Below are 20757 nucleotides of genomic sequence, written 5' to 3' on the forward strand. Positions count from 1 at the left end.
TCTACGTGTTTTATTTATAAAAATAAAAAAAAATATTGGGGAAATTTAATATATTTGGCGTAAAATAATATAAACATAAAATACGTTTTTCTTTCAGATTAAAACACTAGCAAAATTTCTCACATTTTCTTTTACTACAGTTATGTTTTTAAAAATAGGATATTTCAAGATACGGGTAAATAATACACAACCTTTTACAATCAAATTTATTTATTTCAGCTATCTGCTGTATCGATAATATTGAGCACCGCTTCGGTTCCCGTTCGCCCACTCCCACTCATCGAGATCCCGATCGTTTCCTCTCAACTCTTCTCCATTCCCTTCTATCTCTTCTCCTTCCCAATCTTCCTCTCCTTGCTCCTCTTCAATGATCTCTAGATCATCTATCCTATCTTCCTCTTCTAAATTGTCATCTTCCTCCAAAATCTCTTCTAGACTCCTTTCTCTTTGTATCTCATATTCTACTTCGGCTTCAGGTATTTCTTCAAGCACTTCTCTATGAGCAACTAATGATCTTCTTTTTGGTTGTTCTTCCATTCTTTCTTCTTTTGCTTGAGATTTTTCGTGTACTTCGTTTGATTCATATTTGGCTTCTGATTCTGTATTTTCTTCTTCGTGTTTGCTTTCCTTGAAAATAACATTTGGGAGGGATTGCATTGGAATAACCAATGTGAGAGTGAGAATGATCGCCGATAAAAATATGGCAGCGATTTCTTGAAACTCGAACTGAAATAGAAATTTAATTTTGAACAAATAAAGAAGAAAATTAACATCACATATTTATATTACGACCATTGGTTTCTGAATTAATAAAAATAATGTTTTTAAAAATGTGCAATTTTCTTAGGCGGAAAAATACTCACTACAGTTAAAATATTAAATTCCCTTGAAGTCTTGACCGTAGCGGCGTTGGTCAGAAAGACGATAAACTGGGTTAAATAGAGAGCGTAAGATAATCGACTGATGAATAGAAGCGGTCGGCTGCATAGAACATTGGACAGGGTTTCTGGAAACAACAAAAAGCAAATTTTTTTTAAAGGGGCCGGACCAATAATTAAAATAAAAATCTTGAGAAAAAGAGTTGTCTAGTGACATCTGGATGGAACGAAGTTACTAAAACTGGCTTACTATCTATGCGACACGGCTTACAACTAGGCAAAAAGTGTCACGCGATAAGGAACTTCGTTTCAATAATAAAAAAGTTCATGATGCAATTAATCTGAAATTCCGCTTGATCCCTTCTGAATAATATAAAAATACAAATAAAAGCTTTTAAAATAATGTTTAGGGTATTAGTTTACAAATTATCTTAAGAACTCACCGCTATACCCACTGTGCGCCGCGTACACCAGCCACGCAAAGCCCAGCGCGCTCGCGAGCGGCACGAGCGCCGCGTACTGCGCCGCGAACGTCTGGTTGTACTGGTACGTGAACGAGCCGGTATCGGACCCCGCCCACAGGACGAGACCCCAGAGGGTTGAGCTGGTGACCCAGCCGAGGATAGTGATGAACTGGTAGCAAAGAATAAGACAAATAAAGGAAACTAAACATTAGAACAAATAAACATTATTAGTCTTAAAAACAAAAAAAAAGACGGGTTGCACTCCGGGAGTGCCGGCAGAAGCGAAAACTTGATTATTAACGTTGAGCATGTTTGATATTTTGGAATGGTATCCGTGTTACGCTTTTTCGATCAGGTCACGTGTCCTGACGCGAGTTTATGATTTTATACCCATTACAGAAAGAAGTGCTCAACGCCGCTAAAGAAGTTTTCACTTCAATAAAATATTCAGGTGAAATCTGGACCTCTTCAAACTGGTACTAATCACAAAACCCCGGGGCCGCAAAGGGTAATGAGTAAAGAATTCATAAGAGATTAAGAACAAAAGAGCGCGCTACTGGCGCTACCAAATACATAACCAAGTTTTCTGATATTATCACCACACGGAAGATGATAATGAATTGCAAGTAAAAACGAATAATAATAAATCAAAGGAAAACTAAATGTAACGACAGATCGTGTCGACAAAACCACCTCATAAAAAAATTTATTAGTACTGATTCCCCACTTGAGAATGGTGATAAGATGCAAGTAGAAAAAGATGAAAGATGAAATAAGAAGCACTAGATTTTTTTAAAACAGTCTATAATAACCGAATTGCATCTGAATCATTATCGACGCCACGGATTTTCGTCTATTTGATTAAACACGCAAATCGTTTCTTATATACTCTCGAACGATATCAAGGGCAAAGCTACTAAAGAAATAAAACCAAACCTCAACAGAAAACATCAATATAATCTTGTGCGTATTGTAAATAAAGCAGAATGACTCATTTGGAATAGAACAACCCAGTACGCACGTGTATAAAATATCAAACGAGAATGTTAATTAAATTAAGGTTATATTCTCTACTTTTCATACATAAATCGACTGAAGATGTCAGAATAAAAGATAAATACAACCGGTCTATAATTACATGTAATAAATGAAAATTTTATAAGTACTCAAAAGTTGCAAAGCTCTTCTTTAAACATTTACAACGATAAAAAAGTAAGTCATGACAACTGAACAATAAAAACCGCTACAGTTTCTTAAATAAAAAGTTATTGTACCCTTACAAATGTATTTTAGAATGAAATAACGATCAAACATTTAAATCATCACAGTATTTAGATTTTACGACTAAACATGCAATTACGAGAAACACCTCGCACCGTGTACAACTATTTGCTCATTCAAAATCAACATACAAGCACAATATACAAGAGAACATAGCACTTGATATTTATGCCCACATTCACAAGAACGATCTATTTGCTTACAGATGTCATCTCGAATGCACTCCGCATTGTCATGGTAATCTTGGTGTCATTGTTCATGCATGCGTTTGCGGAAGAGGAAGGTCCATTATCGATATGGTATATTGTTTTTCATGTGCAGTTTTGGAGAATAAATTGTGGTGTGGGAAATTTTCGCCATAAAACGTGACATTTATAATCAAAAGAGAAATACACGCAGATATTTTTTTTGCTGTTTGAATCTGATGATCAGCCTTCTGTGTCCTACCAGACCGAGACATTTTTTTTCTTCGTCTCCACGGAAAATACGGGAATCGAACCCAGGATCCCTCGGTGAAACGCTCACGCATCAAACAATTTTACAAAGGAGGCGATCAACTATTATCATTCTGATTATAGGTGTTGAAATAATATAAATGTAACTACTTCAATATTTTAATACAAATTAATAATAATAAAAAAATCTTTTAATGGTATAATTATCCTTAGAATTAATTATAGGGCAAAAAACCAAAACCACACTGATCCAAAACCGAATCGAAAATAAAGTCTTACCTTATTATTCGATGCCGGGTTCCTAAGTGCCAATCCCAAGCTGATCCCGATCAAGTACGAAGTGCTTCGATGTAAAATGGACGTGTAGCTCATTAGCCCAGTACGGTACAGCTGTTTTACGCTGGAACATTTAAAGCTGTTTGTAACGACATTTTTCTGAATCGATTGTGTTTTTTTTTTTGTTCCTGTGAATTTGCTACAATCTATTAAGACCAACGACGTCATAACCTAAGACTAAAATCTAAATGCGTTTCAAAATGCTGGACAGGTTACAAAATTAGTATTAAAATATAAATAAAATTAGATTTGAATTAACACAAAAGATATTTTATAAGCCGCGCTTAATCTTCCCTTTCACCCTCCTGCATAAAATACATTGATCACCAGCTCCTATACACGATTCGGGCAATTACCTAACTTTCGTATTGCTATTCAATATCTTTTGCAACGTTTTGTACTGTAACATCTCAAATCCGACTGGTCATTCAATTTTACTGGTGAAATCTACCTATTTCGATGGAAGAATTCCACCTTCCTTCCGCCATTTAATTTTCAAGCACAATTCAGCTTTACGCTGGAAAATTAAACGGTTTCTACGAGAGCCTGGAATCGGGCTCCAATTTCCGGGACCGGGATATTCGTGTGTGGGAAGTTAGAACCGAAATATAGTGAGAATACGTTATGAGGTGTTATTACCAGGGCCGAAATGTGTGGAACAAAGCTAGGCGCCTGAAGGGCACCGCATCGTCTTATAAAATTTACGTTGCTAGTCTGTGTTTTGGGAGTTATCATATTCGAAAACATGTTTATGTACATATGTACATTGTACATGTCTTTATTCGATACGCTATTTTTTGAAGATATGTATTTGTATATTTAATTTCTTTTCGCATTATAAATTAAATTCAGTATTAAAATTAATAGAATTTTCATTGTCATTATGATAGTTGTCATCTGATGGAAAGTGGATGGAAAATACAACCAAGGATTCATTTCAATGCATTTAATTTCCAAGTGCGGCCCTGGCTATTAGAAATTCCAAACATTAGTTTCTGGATTATTTTAGAAAAACAAAAATACAGCTTTGATTAAAAATGTATGGTTTCACAATAGATTTTAGAAACGATTTGGTAGAAAACAAAGCAATTCTACGTTGTCAATTATCACTTAAATAAATACTTGAACTATTGAAATATGCAATCAATTAAATATATCGGAAATAAAAATATTGAATTAAAAACAACATTGCAAAACGTGCATATTGTGGTGACAAACTAAAGTAAATAAGGTCACTATAAAGTGTCATTTACCGCGTAGAATAAAAGTTTGAGGTCAAAAAGTATTTATTGAACTACATTTTTAATGTATTTCATTGTATGTTTCTTTTGTATTGATTTATTGATATGTGATATTAAAAATGACCATCAATGTTTAATATTGATAAGGATCAGAGATATAAAGAAAAAGCATTTATAGGTAATAGCTATTTACAGGTAAATTAGCTTGGAGAAATTTTTGCATATGTAGTGGTGTGTATATTACTCAGATCTTAGAGCGCGTTTCCACTATATCGTTCTGGCCTATACAAAAATGTTTCGATATCCTAACATTACTATTTAATTTTATACTTATTCCTAGCAACACTTTTGTTTTCAATAAAAACAAGTTTTTATTTGAAAGAAAATGGTTTTGACTTTATAAAAAAAAATATATCATTCAATTTTACGTCCTTGAGCAAACGACAAGGCGACTACCGTGAAACAATAAAATATCGTGTCCATAATAATTTGTTTCATAATTAATATTTGACCATAATAATTACGAAACAAAACAAATAAATAAATCGTCACTTGATAGTGGAAAGTGGAAACACGCACAAAACCAGAATAAACCAGTTTACGCTGTCCGCAGGTGCCACGTGCAGTCGTTTGGTACCGTTAGAACATAAAGCACATTTCATTCAAAAATTATAATTATTATGTAGTTACGTAGTTTAATTGATAAATTTTGTATTTGTTGATTGTTGTTATTATTGTTATAATATTTGTTGAAGTGAATTACATGTCCCGCAGCCGGAGGCCCCAAATGAAAACTCAGATGTACTTAAAAACTACATTTAATAGCTAAAATGAGACTTTTACACCCATGTCTGCACGATGCAGACCGGAGTTAAAGAATGAATTTATACAGTTTAATAATTATAAAGACGTAAGCTTGGATGCTAACTAAGGGAAATCGCATCCACATTCTATTCCCGTGCGAACGGCGTATTCAGCAGTTTTGTATGAAGGCAGGGCCATAACTAGTGTTTAATTTGTGTGTAAGTGTTGTAACTTTATATTGTTAATTCAATATGGCTCCAGTGTTAAAACATGGTCGAGGCAAGCCTTTGACTTCTCAAACTAAAGAATTAAACTTTAAATGTCGTTTCTTTTTCAGGTTAGTAAATTTTTCATTTTAGTAACATTGTTAATGTAAAAAATATATGTATGTTAAATGTGCAAATATTAAAATAAAGTCTCATCTTTTTCAGAGGAGAAACACATATAGTTTAATTTAAAATCCCTTATACATATATACAGGGTTACTTGTAAAACACCGGCAACCTCGCAGGACAAGATAGCTAACATCATAAGTAACAACATTTCGACTTTTGATAATTTGTTAGATTTTATTTTCATACAAAAATAAATATTCATTTAATTTTCCGTCTGAATATTATAAACTCTACGCCTCCCAAAAATTACGTAAACAAAAAGCGAACGAGAGGGGGAAGGGGGCGTCGCGTCGTCCATCCGATAATTAATAGAACATAGACTTACAAATGTAAGGAGAGTACAATAAAAGTTTAAAAAATCATTTAAAAATAATTTATTGCGTTATGCCAAAAGTCGTAGAACAAATGTTGTTACTTATGATGTTAGCTATCTTGTCCTGCGAGGTTGCTGGTGTTTTACAAGTAACCCTGTATAAAATAAAAACTAAAAATAAAATGTTGTTTTATTTTATTTGCTGACCATACACTACTACAAACGCAAAAATTTCTCCAAGCTAATTTACCTGTAACCATATTTTAACTATATTTTATGTAGACTGTTTACATTAATCATTAGAAACAATAATAATTTGCAAAATAAATGAAGGTAGTTTCAAAAAAGCTCTCCACAATTTTAAAATAACCGCCGCAACTTCAGTCTGGCAGCAACCTCGCTACCGATACAATATCGTCTTATTTAAAACCAAATTGAATTGCGTTGAATATTTCGAAACGAAAATCTTCTTTTGTTAAGGTGTTTTTATTTGGAAAACAAAAAAATTGAAATGAATGGTTAAAGAAAACAAGGGTTATAAAAATTATTTCAACTTACCTTACTCCATGATAAGCGATCATTGTCAGTCGGTGGTCCCTGAACATGGTGTATCTCGAGTAAGCGGCGTACAAATGTATGCAAGGCATGGCCAATCTCGCGCCTGTCACATCTGCCTGTATCGCCCATACTAGCACACTGCCGAGGAACGACAGCTGCATGTCCAGCGCTAGTTGATGTGTTTGTGGGGCGCACTGATGAGTGCAATATAGATCACATTAATATGAGAATATCGTATATATTAATATTAAGGTATAGGCTATCAGTGGGTTTGGATATCTCGAGTAAGCGATACACAAATGTATGCAAGGCATGGCCAATCTCGCGCCTGTCACATCTGCCTGTATCGCCCATACTAGCACACTGCCGAGGAACGACAGCTGCATGTCCAGCGCTAGTTGATGTGTTTGTGGGGCGCACTAATGAGTGCAATATAGATCACATTAATATGAGAATATCGTATATATTAATATTAAGGTATAGGCTATCAGTGGGTTTGGATATCTCGAGTAAGCGATACACAAATGTATGCAAGGCATGGCCAATCTCGCGCCTGTCACATCTGCCTGTATCGCCCATACTAGCACACTGCCGAGGAACGACAGCTGCATGTCCAGCGCTAGTTGATGTGTTTGTGGGGCGCACTAATGAGTGCAATATAGATCACATTAATATGAGAATATCGTATATATTAATATTAAGGTATAGGCTATCAGTGGGTTTGGATATCTCGAGTAAGCGATACACAAATGTATGCAAGGCATGGCCAATCTCGCGCCTGTCACATCTGCCTGTATCGCCCATACTAGCACACTGCCGAGGAACGACAGCTGCATGTCCAGTGCTAGTTGATGTGTTTGTGGGGCGCACTGATGAGTGCAATATAGATAAATAAATAATAAATAAATATTTCATGACATTTTTCAAAAACGGCACTATCTGATCCCTGAGCTTTCGTGTGTGTTATGGAAACCAAATGGCTGATAAACATACATACATATATAATTTTAAATAAATACTTACATAGATAATTAATACCCAGACACAGAGCAAACATCGATGTTCATTACACAAATATTTGCCCTGGGTGGGAATCGAACCCACGACCTCTGACTTGGAAGGAAGGGGCACTACAAACCAAGCCAACCGGTCAGTCAACACCGGTAACATTTATATTAGAATATGGTTTGTTTGAATAATACGATATGAGCTATTAGTGCCTTCAGATATCTCGAGAAAGCGATACACAAATGTATGCAAGGCATGGCCAGTCTCGCTCCTGTTACATCTGCCTGTATTGCCCATACCCACATTATAATAGATAGAATTTCAATTACTTTATCGGCAAGACGTGAAACTGGCAATTAGTATTGCAAAAGTGAAGAGTTTAATTGTATCTATAGTTGCAATAATTAAAAGGTAGATAGTCTTATGAATTTTAGGTAAACTTAGATAGGTAATTAGGTAGGCTAATTTAAGGTAAGTTTGTAAGTTCAATATCTTTAATTTCAGTCACAAAGGGATGTCTTTAATCGTAGGCGGTATTTTAATTGTTTCAATAAAGTTTCAAGCTTTTGGGTGTATCACCTTTAAACTAATACAAACTTTAAATTAATAACGTAATTAATTTATATTAAATTTCTGGATGAAAGGAGAGGAAATTTTGCCAATTTGTGTGATTTATGGCTTTCATTTTAGGATGGAAGAAAACTAGTTAATAAATTGTATATCTAAATTATATGCAAATATATTCTAGATTAGATACATTTTTAGTTTTATCACTTTTTTGCATAAAAAATAGTTAAATTGACCATAGCGAACTAAAACATCACACTGGAATAAAATCACATTATGTATCTTTTATTTAGACCACCAATTTCTCTAAGGAAATTTAAATATATCAATTTCATATAAACTATACATATAATTTAATTAAAAAATTCAAACTCACCATATTCTCCAAGCCGAAATAATTCTGCAGATAGAACATATTCCACCACCAGCCATCTTGGCATATTTGTGCGTTCTTCGTCACAAGGCTTCCCCAACGCGGGCCGATTGAGATGTGATCCCAGATGTATGCGTAAAACCATAATATAGCAAGAAGCGCTGGAGTTAACCTAAAATATTTATTGATTTTAATAGCATCTAATACAATACATAAATATTTAACAAATAAAAACACGTGCACACGTATCAGAAGTGAAACTTCTTTGGCAAGATTCAAAAACAACAAAATTGTCGCCTTACTCCATGACGTGACGGTATTGCCATGACGCGACCTTAAAATTTTAATCTTTACACTTCTAAAGAATGTTTATTTCAAAATTATAGGAATTGGAGCAATAATGCATCTATTATTTTTAAATCTTTCGGATTCTTTTTTTTATAGTGTACGCACATTTTTTATAACAATTATTATACGTATGTTAGTATAGTACCTACTCTATTTTGAAATTGAAAACTAAACATAATGCAGTTTACTCTTTCACGTAAATACAATTAAAACTATTTATATATTTGCGACTAGACATGTTTTTATTGTAATGTTAAAAGCCTTAGTAATTAAAGTCTCTGTAAAACTGAAACAAAACTGAGTCCAAAAATAGCAATGGAAAACCTTCTTTCTTAAAATACCAATGATTTAATTGGGATAAAATGTTTATTTTCCCAATTAACTAACTTATATTGTAACGCATATTTCGAAATAGAACAATTCAGTATTACTTTATTAATTAGCAACTTATTTAGTTATATGTACTTAATTGGCGAAAATATATAATACGACTAATAATATTAAATATACAGACAATGTTAGGCGAAAAACCTTCATATCATTTTCATCCTAAAACCAATTGACAAAAGACATATATCATGATATGTTACAAAAATACTCTTATACCAACATTTAACACGTGTGTAATAACAAATGGTTATTGTGTGCAGTTAATTCTCACTATATAAAAATAAATTATTATATTGCCATACAAAGTTATGTTTCTAATTAACATCAGCTTCAGAAGATTTACAACTTTTAAATCAATTGAATCAATAGTCAGATGTTCAATATATTGACTAGTAGATTTACATTCCCACATTAAGATTAAGATTTAAGATTTACATTCACATTCCCACTAATGTGTATTATAAATGCGGAAATCACACTGTCTAGTCTGTACGCCTGTTCACCTAATTCTAAACTACTGAACCGATTTTGATGAAATTTGAAAATAGACTAGTTACTCTTTCGTATCTAGAAAACAAAAGAAATTTGGAATATAATATTTCAAGACAGAATAAATAATTGAAAAAGACAAGGAAATTTTTAAGAAGCCAAACCTTGATATGATAGAAATAGACGAGCAAAACCGCAGGCAGAAAGCTATTATTTTATAAAAGGGAAACAGATTATACTACACTATAATATAATCTTACCTCAAATACCTCGACGCCAATTTATTAAAAGCGCTAGTTTTGGTAGAAGTTCGATACGCAGTAAGAGTCCCGCTCAAGAGGAGAAAGCAGTCCGTGAACACCCAGCCCACTCGGTACCAAGACCAGAGTGGGGAAGATACCATCTATATGTACAAAAATAACATAAAAAAGACGTGTGGCACTCGGGGACTGCCGCGGTAAAGCTATTGCATAGCATGCCTTCAAGCCACACCTCCGAGCCCGTCGGAGTAGGGAGCGTGAGGTTTTTTCGTTACGGAATTTCTCGATTCGGTCCCCGCGTTCAAGACCCGCGATAGAAGCTATGCAATAGCTTAAAAAGGTCAATTTACTGAATTACATATGAACCTTTATACAAATAGTAGTAAGGGCAAAAAGTAATGGAAGTATTATATTTTATATAACACTGGAATGTTTTAAAATAAAAAAAATATATGCATTGATAGGATATTATGTATGTATGTTTTTAGTGAAATTTAGCCAAGTAATTTTATTATTAAGTATAAAGAAATGGATAAAAAAATCCGACGAATTAAAAGAAGAGTTTGAATGTTGAAAAAAAAATACATTACTTTTTCAAGCAATATTAAAGGGCATAGAAACAAGACAACTTCCTATCATAACTAATTTTCATTAACACAGTTACCAAACAAATTATGTAGTTTGAACTTAAATTATTACAATTGCTAAGAGATACTCAATAATCTCAATATTGAATATGAAGCGCCTACTAAAGTTATAGATAGCGTCTTTGATCTTCCCTTTTGCCAATTTAATTCTGGTAGGCGCACGTTTATTTACTTTGTTAAAAGACCATTTACATTGCTTAGTTTACATTCGCCTACATAAATGTCGGAGTCGAAACAATATAAAGAAAACGTAATTAAGTTTCTGGAATGTGTCTTTGTAATAAGAAAGAATTCAGACTTTTTCAGGTAAAATTTATTTTAGTTCAATTGGATGGAAGAAAAATGGCGAAAAAATATTTTAAATGAGAAGAAGATTCAAGAAGGCCACAATAATTATTAAATTTGGCAATACAAAACCTTAATTGAAGCAATTGAGGTTAATTAGAAAAATTACATATTTACTAACACTATTCGTCAAAAATATAGCACATCTTAAGTGCACTCTATAAAAATTAGCAAATGCTTGATTTATTATGACTGATTGTTTAAACAATAGAATGTCTATTAAATTCAGAAGGCGTTGATAGTTTAGCTGTATCTTAATCATAAGTATCTAAATAACAGGGTCCCGTTTTTCCTGTAGATACGGAACCCTAAACTTTTGGTACATGTGTATGTTTTTCTGTTAACTTAACCCATTTATAAACCTGTATGTGTGCGTATTTTTACTGACCAATTAACCAAATTATAAACCAACATTTAACCAACGTGCACATACAAGTTCGGATTGTCTCCACGTCACAGCCGTCTAGATATGCCAAATCACTCAACTGGCTCACTTGGAGAGTCGCCAAGTATAATGAACATATGTCCAGAACTCATCCGTCACTCTGCGTGATTGAGAACGTTGGATTTTGTTGATTGGGGAAGTTTTGTTATCATTCAATAAAAAATAGCGGGCAAATTGTTCCAAGTACGTTTATGCTGCTATGTATACGCAGGCGTTATTTTTTTCGCCATTTCAATAAATTCATTTCATTTCATGCCATAATGTATCGAACGATATAATGAACAATTTTACCGCATCTCATAACAACATAATATGCAACAGAAAGGCAACTATTGCAAGTAAAGTAATAATTACAAAGATAAAACAGATGAATCCTAATTAAGAACTAATTCAAGAAATTAAAATTAAACCATCTACATATATAATGTAAAGAAAGTTTTTGAATACCTACCTCAGTCATTTTAACTCGATTCGTATACGGCATATGAGCAACTGGCAGGAACTTATGTGCCGCTATAAGGGCGATAGTAGAAATGGCTCTCAGACCATGTATGCTTGGGATCTCGTCGGAGCCCGCGGGTGCCACCAGTTTCTTCATTGTGCGCGTTAGTGAGAACGCGTTTATGAATCCATCTAGTGCAAGAAATGTATGGTTTATATGATTTATTTTTTGGTATTTTTGCAAATGTGTTATACTAGTTGCTTCGCTCGGGATCACCCGATTTAAAATAGTATAGGTATTGGTGAAAATCCACGTAAAATCCGTCGTATACATTCTGAGACAAATAAACAAAAGATATACAAAAAATGCTATCTTATATAAATATTAGTTTAGATCGAGTAGTATTATAATACTGTACTACTAGAGACTACATCGATTTAAATATTATTTCATCAGTAAAAGCAAAAATTTTCTCGAGTCACATAGACTATATTTCATTTTTGTTTTTATTGGTCAACCAGGGTCCAGGGTGGACCCGGAACAAGTGTTTACAAACAAAAATTAAAGAATTTGTAATCCCCGTTCATAATTCATACCTACGAGTTATTTTATAAGATTAATAATGATTTATTATCACACTGTAAATAAGAGAAAATGGTGTATAAAAGAGCATAAATTTATTATATAACTCAACAGCAAAGTCAATGCTAAGCTGATACCTCAATTATAATTTAAAAGGGTTATTTATTACACTATCCATATTCACTTGGGAAAGATAAGTAATTAAATCGCCCCACTACAGTCAGTGCATTAAGGCTATTGAAAATTATATGAAAAATTAAATTTTAATCAATAAAACACATTACTGCTACGGCTGCACTTTACCGAGCAATAAATACAGCGATAATGACATTTTGTACGGGATAATTACAACGAAAATGTTAATCATTGCAGTGAATGTTATACATATGAAAATAATTTACGTTACATTTTATTATTCTAAAATACACTTCATCGTTTTGTTGGAATAAGATGCTAAAAAAATTCTCAATTGAGAGATTGTTATTTTTTAATATGAGCCGTAGAGTCTTGATCATAAAAATTAAACAGAGTACCTATTCATTATAAATTATAATAGATTTTTCAGCCTTTTATTTAGAAAACCAAAGCAATGTTTCTCTACAATAATACAATTGAAAATATATTTTCTTTTTAGATTTCGCATTCTTTTGTCGGGTTATTTTATGTTTAATTTTTATTTTTATCAAAACTTAATACCAACAAGAGCATAATAAATACAATGCGGGTAATGTTTTAATTGTTATCAGATCTATTTTTCGACGGAATAAAAAAAAACAAATTTTCTCGAAAAACTTAAATAAAAAATCGACCGCTCAAGGGTTAAAATAAATGTTCACAGCAATAACAGCTTACGACATAAGAGATTAAATATTTCCAAAAAAATCATTGAAATCTCCGATCACCACGATCATTGTAAAATTCAGCCAAAGACAATACAAAATGACCTGAGGTTACTTACAACACATGTATGCGTAATTCATGCTAATTACCGGAGCATCTACATTCGTATATTTGAATCACAATCGATGTGAACGCAAGTGGGTTAAGGTCGCTCAAGTCTATTAAAATCTTAATTCTTTAACAGCAAGTTTTTTTAATCTATACTAATTTTAAATTAATGTGTAAAACCGCGGGGCACAGCTAGTGTTAAATAGGATAATTTTATCATTTTGGTATTGTATGGTTATCTCTCACGCGTCCTACTATAACATACTGATTTAGTTACGAGCAAATAATGTACGTAGGACGCGTGAAGCTTTAAAATTCTGACGAACAAATCGATTTACATGTTTAGCGTGCAAGTCTAACCTAAGTAGAAGAAGTATTTGAGTTAACCCAACATTCATATTTTACTTGTATTGCTAATAAAAATATTTTGTAATCGTAAATTTCAATAAAGCAATTCAATTCCGGATACCTACGGATATTTAATATATTTTTATTATAATGCATTTACTACTATAAGAGAGATATAAGAGATAGAATGTGCTCTACATTAAACTAAAACCTAAAATTGCTAGTCAAAAAGGTATTTACCTGATTTATTAGTAACTTCGGTATCTTGCACTTTATCATCATCTTCACCACTGCTTTCGTCTTTTCCATTTCTATCACCTAATAGATCTTGAATCGTTGCATACAAAACGATCAGTAGAATCACAGCATAAAAAGCTCTGAAAATAGATTTGTTTTATTTTAATAATATTTATTTTTTAATTTACGACACTGAAATCTAGATTCATAAAACCATCACTCCCTCTTTGCATTTGTTATCACAAATCTATTTGTTGAACAGACAGATACTACTAAATCCAGTTATCAAAAAAATATTTTTCTTCAACATTTTCTATTGCAATATAGTGCTGGTTTAAATCCGCGGTTTACTCGCTTAATAATAAATTTTCGTCATAATAATAATTATAAATTTTTGTCACAATGTTTGTAACTATACTCCTCCGAAACCGCTCTACTGATTCTCCTGAAATTTTGTGTATAGGTAGTTATAATACAGTAGTAGTAACCTAATGACTAACAAAGCCAAACTATTATTTATCTACGTGTCAAATCATCGAAGATCGATCAATCATTGCATAAAGCGCATCAGCGCATCACACACGATGAAAATACTATAATATTTTATGTTAAGATTCTCTGATATAAAATATTACAGTATCTTAAGGTATCCGGTATCAGCGTTCGCGTTCTGATCATCATTTTTCTTTTTGTCATTGCGTACTAAGACCCCTGTAGAACCGCCATCCTATTACAAATGACCCGAAATTTTGTGTCAGTGTTTCGGGAATAACAAACATTCATACATTCAAACTTTTGCATATATAAAAGCAACAAGCTTAAAAATAGATCCAAACGTCTTACATAAAATTGCAGTTTTATGTATTTACCAAGTCCAATTGTACGTAATTAATTACACGTAAAGAGCATATAAAAATAGAGTAATGTATTGCAGAAGTTTATTGAAAGTAGAATCTTCAAGTTAAATAACATCCTTATACCATAAAATTTTATATCAGTACCCGATTTAAAGATATTTTTATGGAGTCAATCGTTTGGCAAATGTTCAAATTTATCGTTGGTGTTTATTTGAGATATGCCCTTCGGTTAAAGATACTGAATATTTTAAAGATAAATATTTCTATATTTGTGCGACAATTATTTCGACTTAAGAATACAAATGATGTACAATAAATTTGAGAATTTATTAAGAACGTTTACATGGAGATAATAAATAGGAATATTATCTACCGTATAATATATACTTTTATAAAAAAATAACTGTTTACTAATTGATTCTTTGGTAGGCTTAATTAGGCATAGCAGCTTTTCCTATTTTAGTATTTTATAATATCATTATCTACATAACCTTAAAACGATAATAGGTGCATACTCCAGACCGATTAAGAAACAGAAACATACTCACAATGTCAATAGCGTAGGGATTTCCAGCCATTCCTCCCACCAATCCCCTTTCTTCTGAACATGACAGTCATTATCATCAACTTGAACGCGTATAGAAATCCCCAATTTATTGTAATGCTTAATAGCGTCCTTTAAGATGATTTCTACATCATCAGCATTACACGGTGATGGAACACACAAGCCCCAGCTCAACGTTGAGAATCTTGGAACGAAGTGACCTGGCTGAACAATATATTGAGCGGCATTATCACTATGCTTTTATTTACAATTTCTTCATAATGATGAGGCTATTTAAGGGACAGTTGTATTTTCTTTATTTAAGTTTCTTTCGTAAGTCAATTATATTGAATACTAGTATATTAAATACTAGCTTCCGCCCGCGATTCCGTCCGCGCGGATGTCGGTCTTCGCGTGGATGGTTCATTTCTCCATTTTGAGTAACTCTGACAATAACATCTTATAAATATCTATTGGACTCAAATACGGCTAGGCCTATAATAATACCCAACGTGTGTTCGCTGTTCTACAGAACAACGTCTATGGATAAAACTGAAAAATTAAGATTATTTTTTTTCTTCGTATTTTTTCAGGATAAAAAGTATCCTATTTTACGCCCAGGATAATAAGGTATAATTATACCAAGTTTCATCGAAATCGAACCGTTAGTTTTCACGTGATGTCTTCACATACAGACAGACAGACAGACAGACAGACAAAAATTTTTTTAATCACATATTTGGTTTGGTATCGATCCAGTAACACGCCCTGCTATTTATTTTTTCAATATTTTCAATGTACAGAATTGACCCTTCTACAGATTTATTATATGTATAGATTAGTTAAAGCCTACCATTACAATGAATTATTGTAGCTGTAATAAATTAAACTACCTTCAATGTGATTTATACTTTTTATATCTACTGTAAACAATTCATTTGAAGTGTATCAATTTACTTAAAATCCCTTCAAGCACCTAAAGAAACATAAACTCACATCATCGACCCTGCTCTTAATAAGATTCCTGCCTTGCAAAAGGTCCACAGGGACCTCTAAAGTTGGATGCTCAGCCTTAACATCCATTACTGCCAAGCAATATTTTCCCTGGACTTTGACGACGCTCCCAGTTTCCAACTGCACTCGAGCCCGGCTTTCCAAACACTGGTCAAAGTCGCCAAGCTGGATTCCATTACCTTGGAGTATCCCCGAGGGGATTTTCGCTGTTGCATCGAGCACTGTAAAAAATTCAACACGAGCCCCTTGAGGAACTATTGTAAGCGAACAACACGCCAAGGACGCAGTTTTATGGTCATTATCACTCAGTGTTTCGGAAGTTCTTGCGATCACTAATAATACCATTATTATTTATTTATAACTTTATAGCTATAATAATATACTTGTAGAGCATGACTAGATACCAAGAATTGCAGATATGTCAATTATTAAACACTAGCTTTCCGCCCGCGGCTTCAGTAGTTTAGGCGTGATTGAGTAACAGACAGACAGACAGAGTTACTTTCGCATTTATAATATTAGTATGGATGTATGCATGTTACAATGAATGTGACGATGAATATAGAACTGAAACTAACATTGATGCAATAGAAATATTTTAATGTTAGATTACCCTAGATATTGTGGTGCATCTACATTTAATAACAAGGTATAGCACTTCGTTTGTTTACTTTTTGATGCATAGTTGTAGGCGCATTTTTATTAGAAACTATTTTTATCCAGACGGATTGTCGTGACGGACGATCGTGATAACACAAATAATATCACAGTAAAAATGAATCTGAACTTTAAAGAAAGTATATTTGTATAGCTTTGTAAGTGATAATTGTATTTGTTATTATTATTTTTTTCTAGAAATGCATCATTTATGATACATTTATATTATTTAATTTATCTAGTTTAAATAAAAGAATAATGTGTCTATTTTTGTTGAATTTCATAGTGATTCATTTGTTAAATAATGGTACGACTTCCTTCATGATAAACATTGATCACTTTTAGAATTACATATTTATTTTTTACTCGTGTGTAGCTGAAATCTCTGAACCAGTGCCAGACTTAAACTGTTCAGAGGGAAGGAATCGTGATTACATCGTTATGTATTGATCGAAACTGAATATTTATGTATTTTTATTCGTTATTCAAATATTGTTATATTAGGATTTCTGACCAAAAAGTGTTGTTATCAAGGTTATATGTTACATGTAAACTTCGTTATGTAAACAAATAATTTTTAGCGAATATTGGCATGGTACTTACTATTTAATGCCCAAAGTTTAGTCCCACGTAACTGCCTCAGCAATATTTGTCCATGTCGCCGACACTCCGGATTATGTACGCGTGAAAAATTTGGTGCAAACGTTGGAAAAAATGCATAAAAATCCTCGAATTCGCTTTGAAGTAAAATTTTTCTCTGCAATGCATCAGTAAACGGCTTTATTTGACTATCCTTTTTTTCATTTTTTTCCTTTGCAACATCTTCTTTAAGGATTTGTCTCGAGCCGGTTTTAGACTCTTTTTTAAGAACTTTTTCAACTTTAACATCGTCAACTATTTTTGATTGTGGAAGAGGTTCTTTAGAAATTATATGACTTTGGAGTTTTCCAGCTTCTATGTGTGATTTTACTTTTATTTTTTCTAGACCATCCTCTGATTTTACATCCGAACCTTTCTTATCCGATTCTGTTTTGGGTGATTTCTCTTTGTTTATTATTATTGTCTTTGGTTCTTTAACTACTTCCTTAGATGCTGTTTTTTTCGAACTTTCTTTTTCTTCTTTCATATCTTTCTTCTTTTCCAGCTTTGAATTTTCTACAACTTTCTCAGCTATTTGAATTTTTGGTTGTTTTACTACTACTGGTTCATTTTCTACAGGCTTCATGATTGGAGTAGCTTTTAGTTTTGACACAGGTTTTATGATTTTCGTTTCTTGTTTTGAATCTTTTTCATTAACTACATCGATTTCTTTATCATCTTCAATTTCATCATCGCTTTCATCCATAACACTTACATCATCATCACTATCGTCTTTGTCGTCATCATCGTCGTCATCGTCTTTATCATTGGAACGTTTCTCGCTTACGAGATTTTTAATCTGCTTAGGACCTACTTTCAAACTATCAGCCTGTATTGTTTTTTTCTTGATATTATCAGAACTAAATTCATCGGATTTTCTATCATCTTCCCCATCATTTTCCTCGTCGTCGTCGATAATTCGCGTTTTGATTTTTGTACTCAACTTACTTTTACTATCACTAAGTATATTTTTCTTTAAAGTACTCAAATCATCGTCATCCTCATCACTTTCTTTGCCATCTCTTAATTTGCTATCTAATTCTGGTTTAAGTTTTTCTTTAACTAGTTTTTTTAAATCTTCAAACATGCGCTTACTACTGAGTTTACTTTGCTTTTGACCAAGGTTAACATCATTCACATCACATGAATCACACTGTTTTTTGGAATCTGGTTTGCTTTCATGGGCGAGTCGCACCCGGAACGCGCTAACTGACACTAGAGTAAGAATTCCGATTGAAATAAGAGCAAACGTCCATCTGTGGCTCACCATGGCCGGAGCGTGAGACGCTCACGGCGCCATCATACGTAAAACTGAAGTATATTACGCGTTCGCACCGCGACGTCTATTTTCATCTCCAATAATTTTCAACGTACAAGCGCGGATGCTTCATTGATAATACCAAAAAGTACTTCTTGGATAAAGATTTAACTGCTTTTTGAAAGTTATTTTGTTTTAAATGTTACGATTCCCGGCTGAAGTTAATTCGAGTGTACTGGTACGAGGGCACGGTTATGGCATGCGTCCAAGATTAGTGTAAAAATAGTGTTGCAAAGGCGATTGTCCGGTGCGCAAGGCGAATTAATGGATTGATAGCATTTCACATGCTTTATCGGCTGACTGACGTGGATTGAAATGTTTACATGTTATGCATAACGGCGCCACATATAAAAAACCCAATGTTTATGCATTACTCTAGACTAGTCTCAATTTGAGGTAAATTACTGAAAATTAGTCACTGAAAACACATAAAAAGTTTAAGACTGAGCTGCGAGTAATAGGCCAATCTAAAAATAGTTCTACATCACCGTTGCACTCTTATTTCGCGATACTTAAAAGTACTGTCGCAAATAGAGGTCGTTAATTAAAAAGTACAATTATCTAACTTATTGAACAATTACTCGGAATAGGAAAAAATCTTCTTCAACCACTCTCATTAATCGTTCGTCATTAATCCATCGATGAAATCATTTTTAAAGGTCATCTTATCGATATCTTTTAACGATCGTAAAAAACTATAAAGCATGCTGAAATTGTCACGTTTACTGATTTATACTGCCACTTGCAATAAGGCTGGACATAAGGAAGATGAACAGTTTTACTTTTGTACAGCAATAACTATCAATATTATACATGCTTTATACGGACCGCAAGCGTATTCCGAGACCTGCAATTTGTCAATGGTTTATTGATTTCTTTTTCGGAATTATAGAACTTTACACGGCACTGTATAATTTTCGTATGATTATTGGATAAGCAATTTGCAATAAACAAGAACTTTTTGGTTTCGTTTTTTATAATACTTAGCTATTAGTACATTGAAGTATAATACTGTTTTGTTATTTCGTTAAAGTAATTTTAACTTTTATTTCTGATTTTTTATTGTTATCTTTTTGTAAAGCTATACAAACGTAATCTGGAGAAGATAAACTTGAGTAGAGGAGAAGATAAAAAAAGTAAGTATGCGTATAAAAATTCTAAACTAAATTACAGTGCGTTCGAGAAATGCAATAATTACTTAATGACGCACAATAACATGACGCCAATATTATATGATTAATCTTAACAAAGATAGAGCTTTAAAATAGACAATTTAAAATCATGTATATGATCATAACAATATTAAATCGATTCTGAGTTGCTGACAGCAAAAACTCAGAATCGATCTTGGAAGTTCTATAAATAATTAATATGAGACTGGGTGTTCAAATTTAAGAACTTCCTTCGGATGCAGTGAATTGTTGATATTGTACCAGGCACAAGACAACCTAATTAACACTTTTTAACATGTATATCTATACTAATATTATAAAGAGGAAAAGTTTGTAAGTATGTATGTAAGTATGTATGTATGTATGGTTTTCACGCAAAAACTACTGGACCGATTTCAAAAA

At 32.9% G+C, this 20757-nt stretch overlaps 1 protein-coding gene across 1 annotated transcript; it reads right to left on the reverse strand.

Annotated features, from left to right (window-relative positions):
- Positions 1-210: 210 nt before the first annotated feature.
- Positions 211-19263, reverse strand: LOC149902534 (O-acyltransferase like protein-like). Its single transcript, XM_090110272.1, has 12 exons — positions 17830-19263; positions 16552-16790; positions 15560-15780; positions 14158-14294; positions 12049-12230; positions 10161-10303; positions 8677-8845; positions 6726-6919; positions 3358-3478; positions 1322-1511; positions 864-1006; positions 211-726 (listed from the first exon to the last, which is right to left on the reverse strand). Exons 1-12 carry the CDS (start codon positions 19133-19135, stop codon positions 220-222), a joined length of 3552 nt encoding a protein of 1183 aa, XP_089966398.1. The 5' UTR covers positions 19136-19263; the 3' UTR covers positions 211-219.
- Between the last annotated feature and the right edge of the window lie 1494 nt (positions 19264-20757).

The sequence above is a fragment of the Colias eurytheme genome, chromosome 15, assembly GCF_061535395.1.
Source record: "Colias eurytheme isolate Ceu_HAF_F1 chromosome 15, ilColEury1 Martin Lab GWU primary, whole genome shotgun sequence".
NCBI lineage: Eukaryota > Metazoa > Arthropoda > Insecta > Lepidoptera > Pieridae > Colias > Colias eurytheme.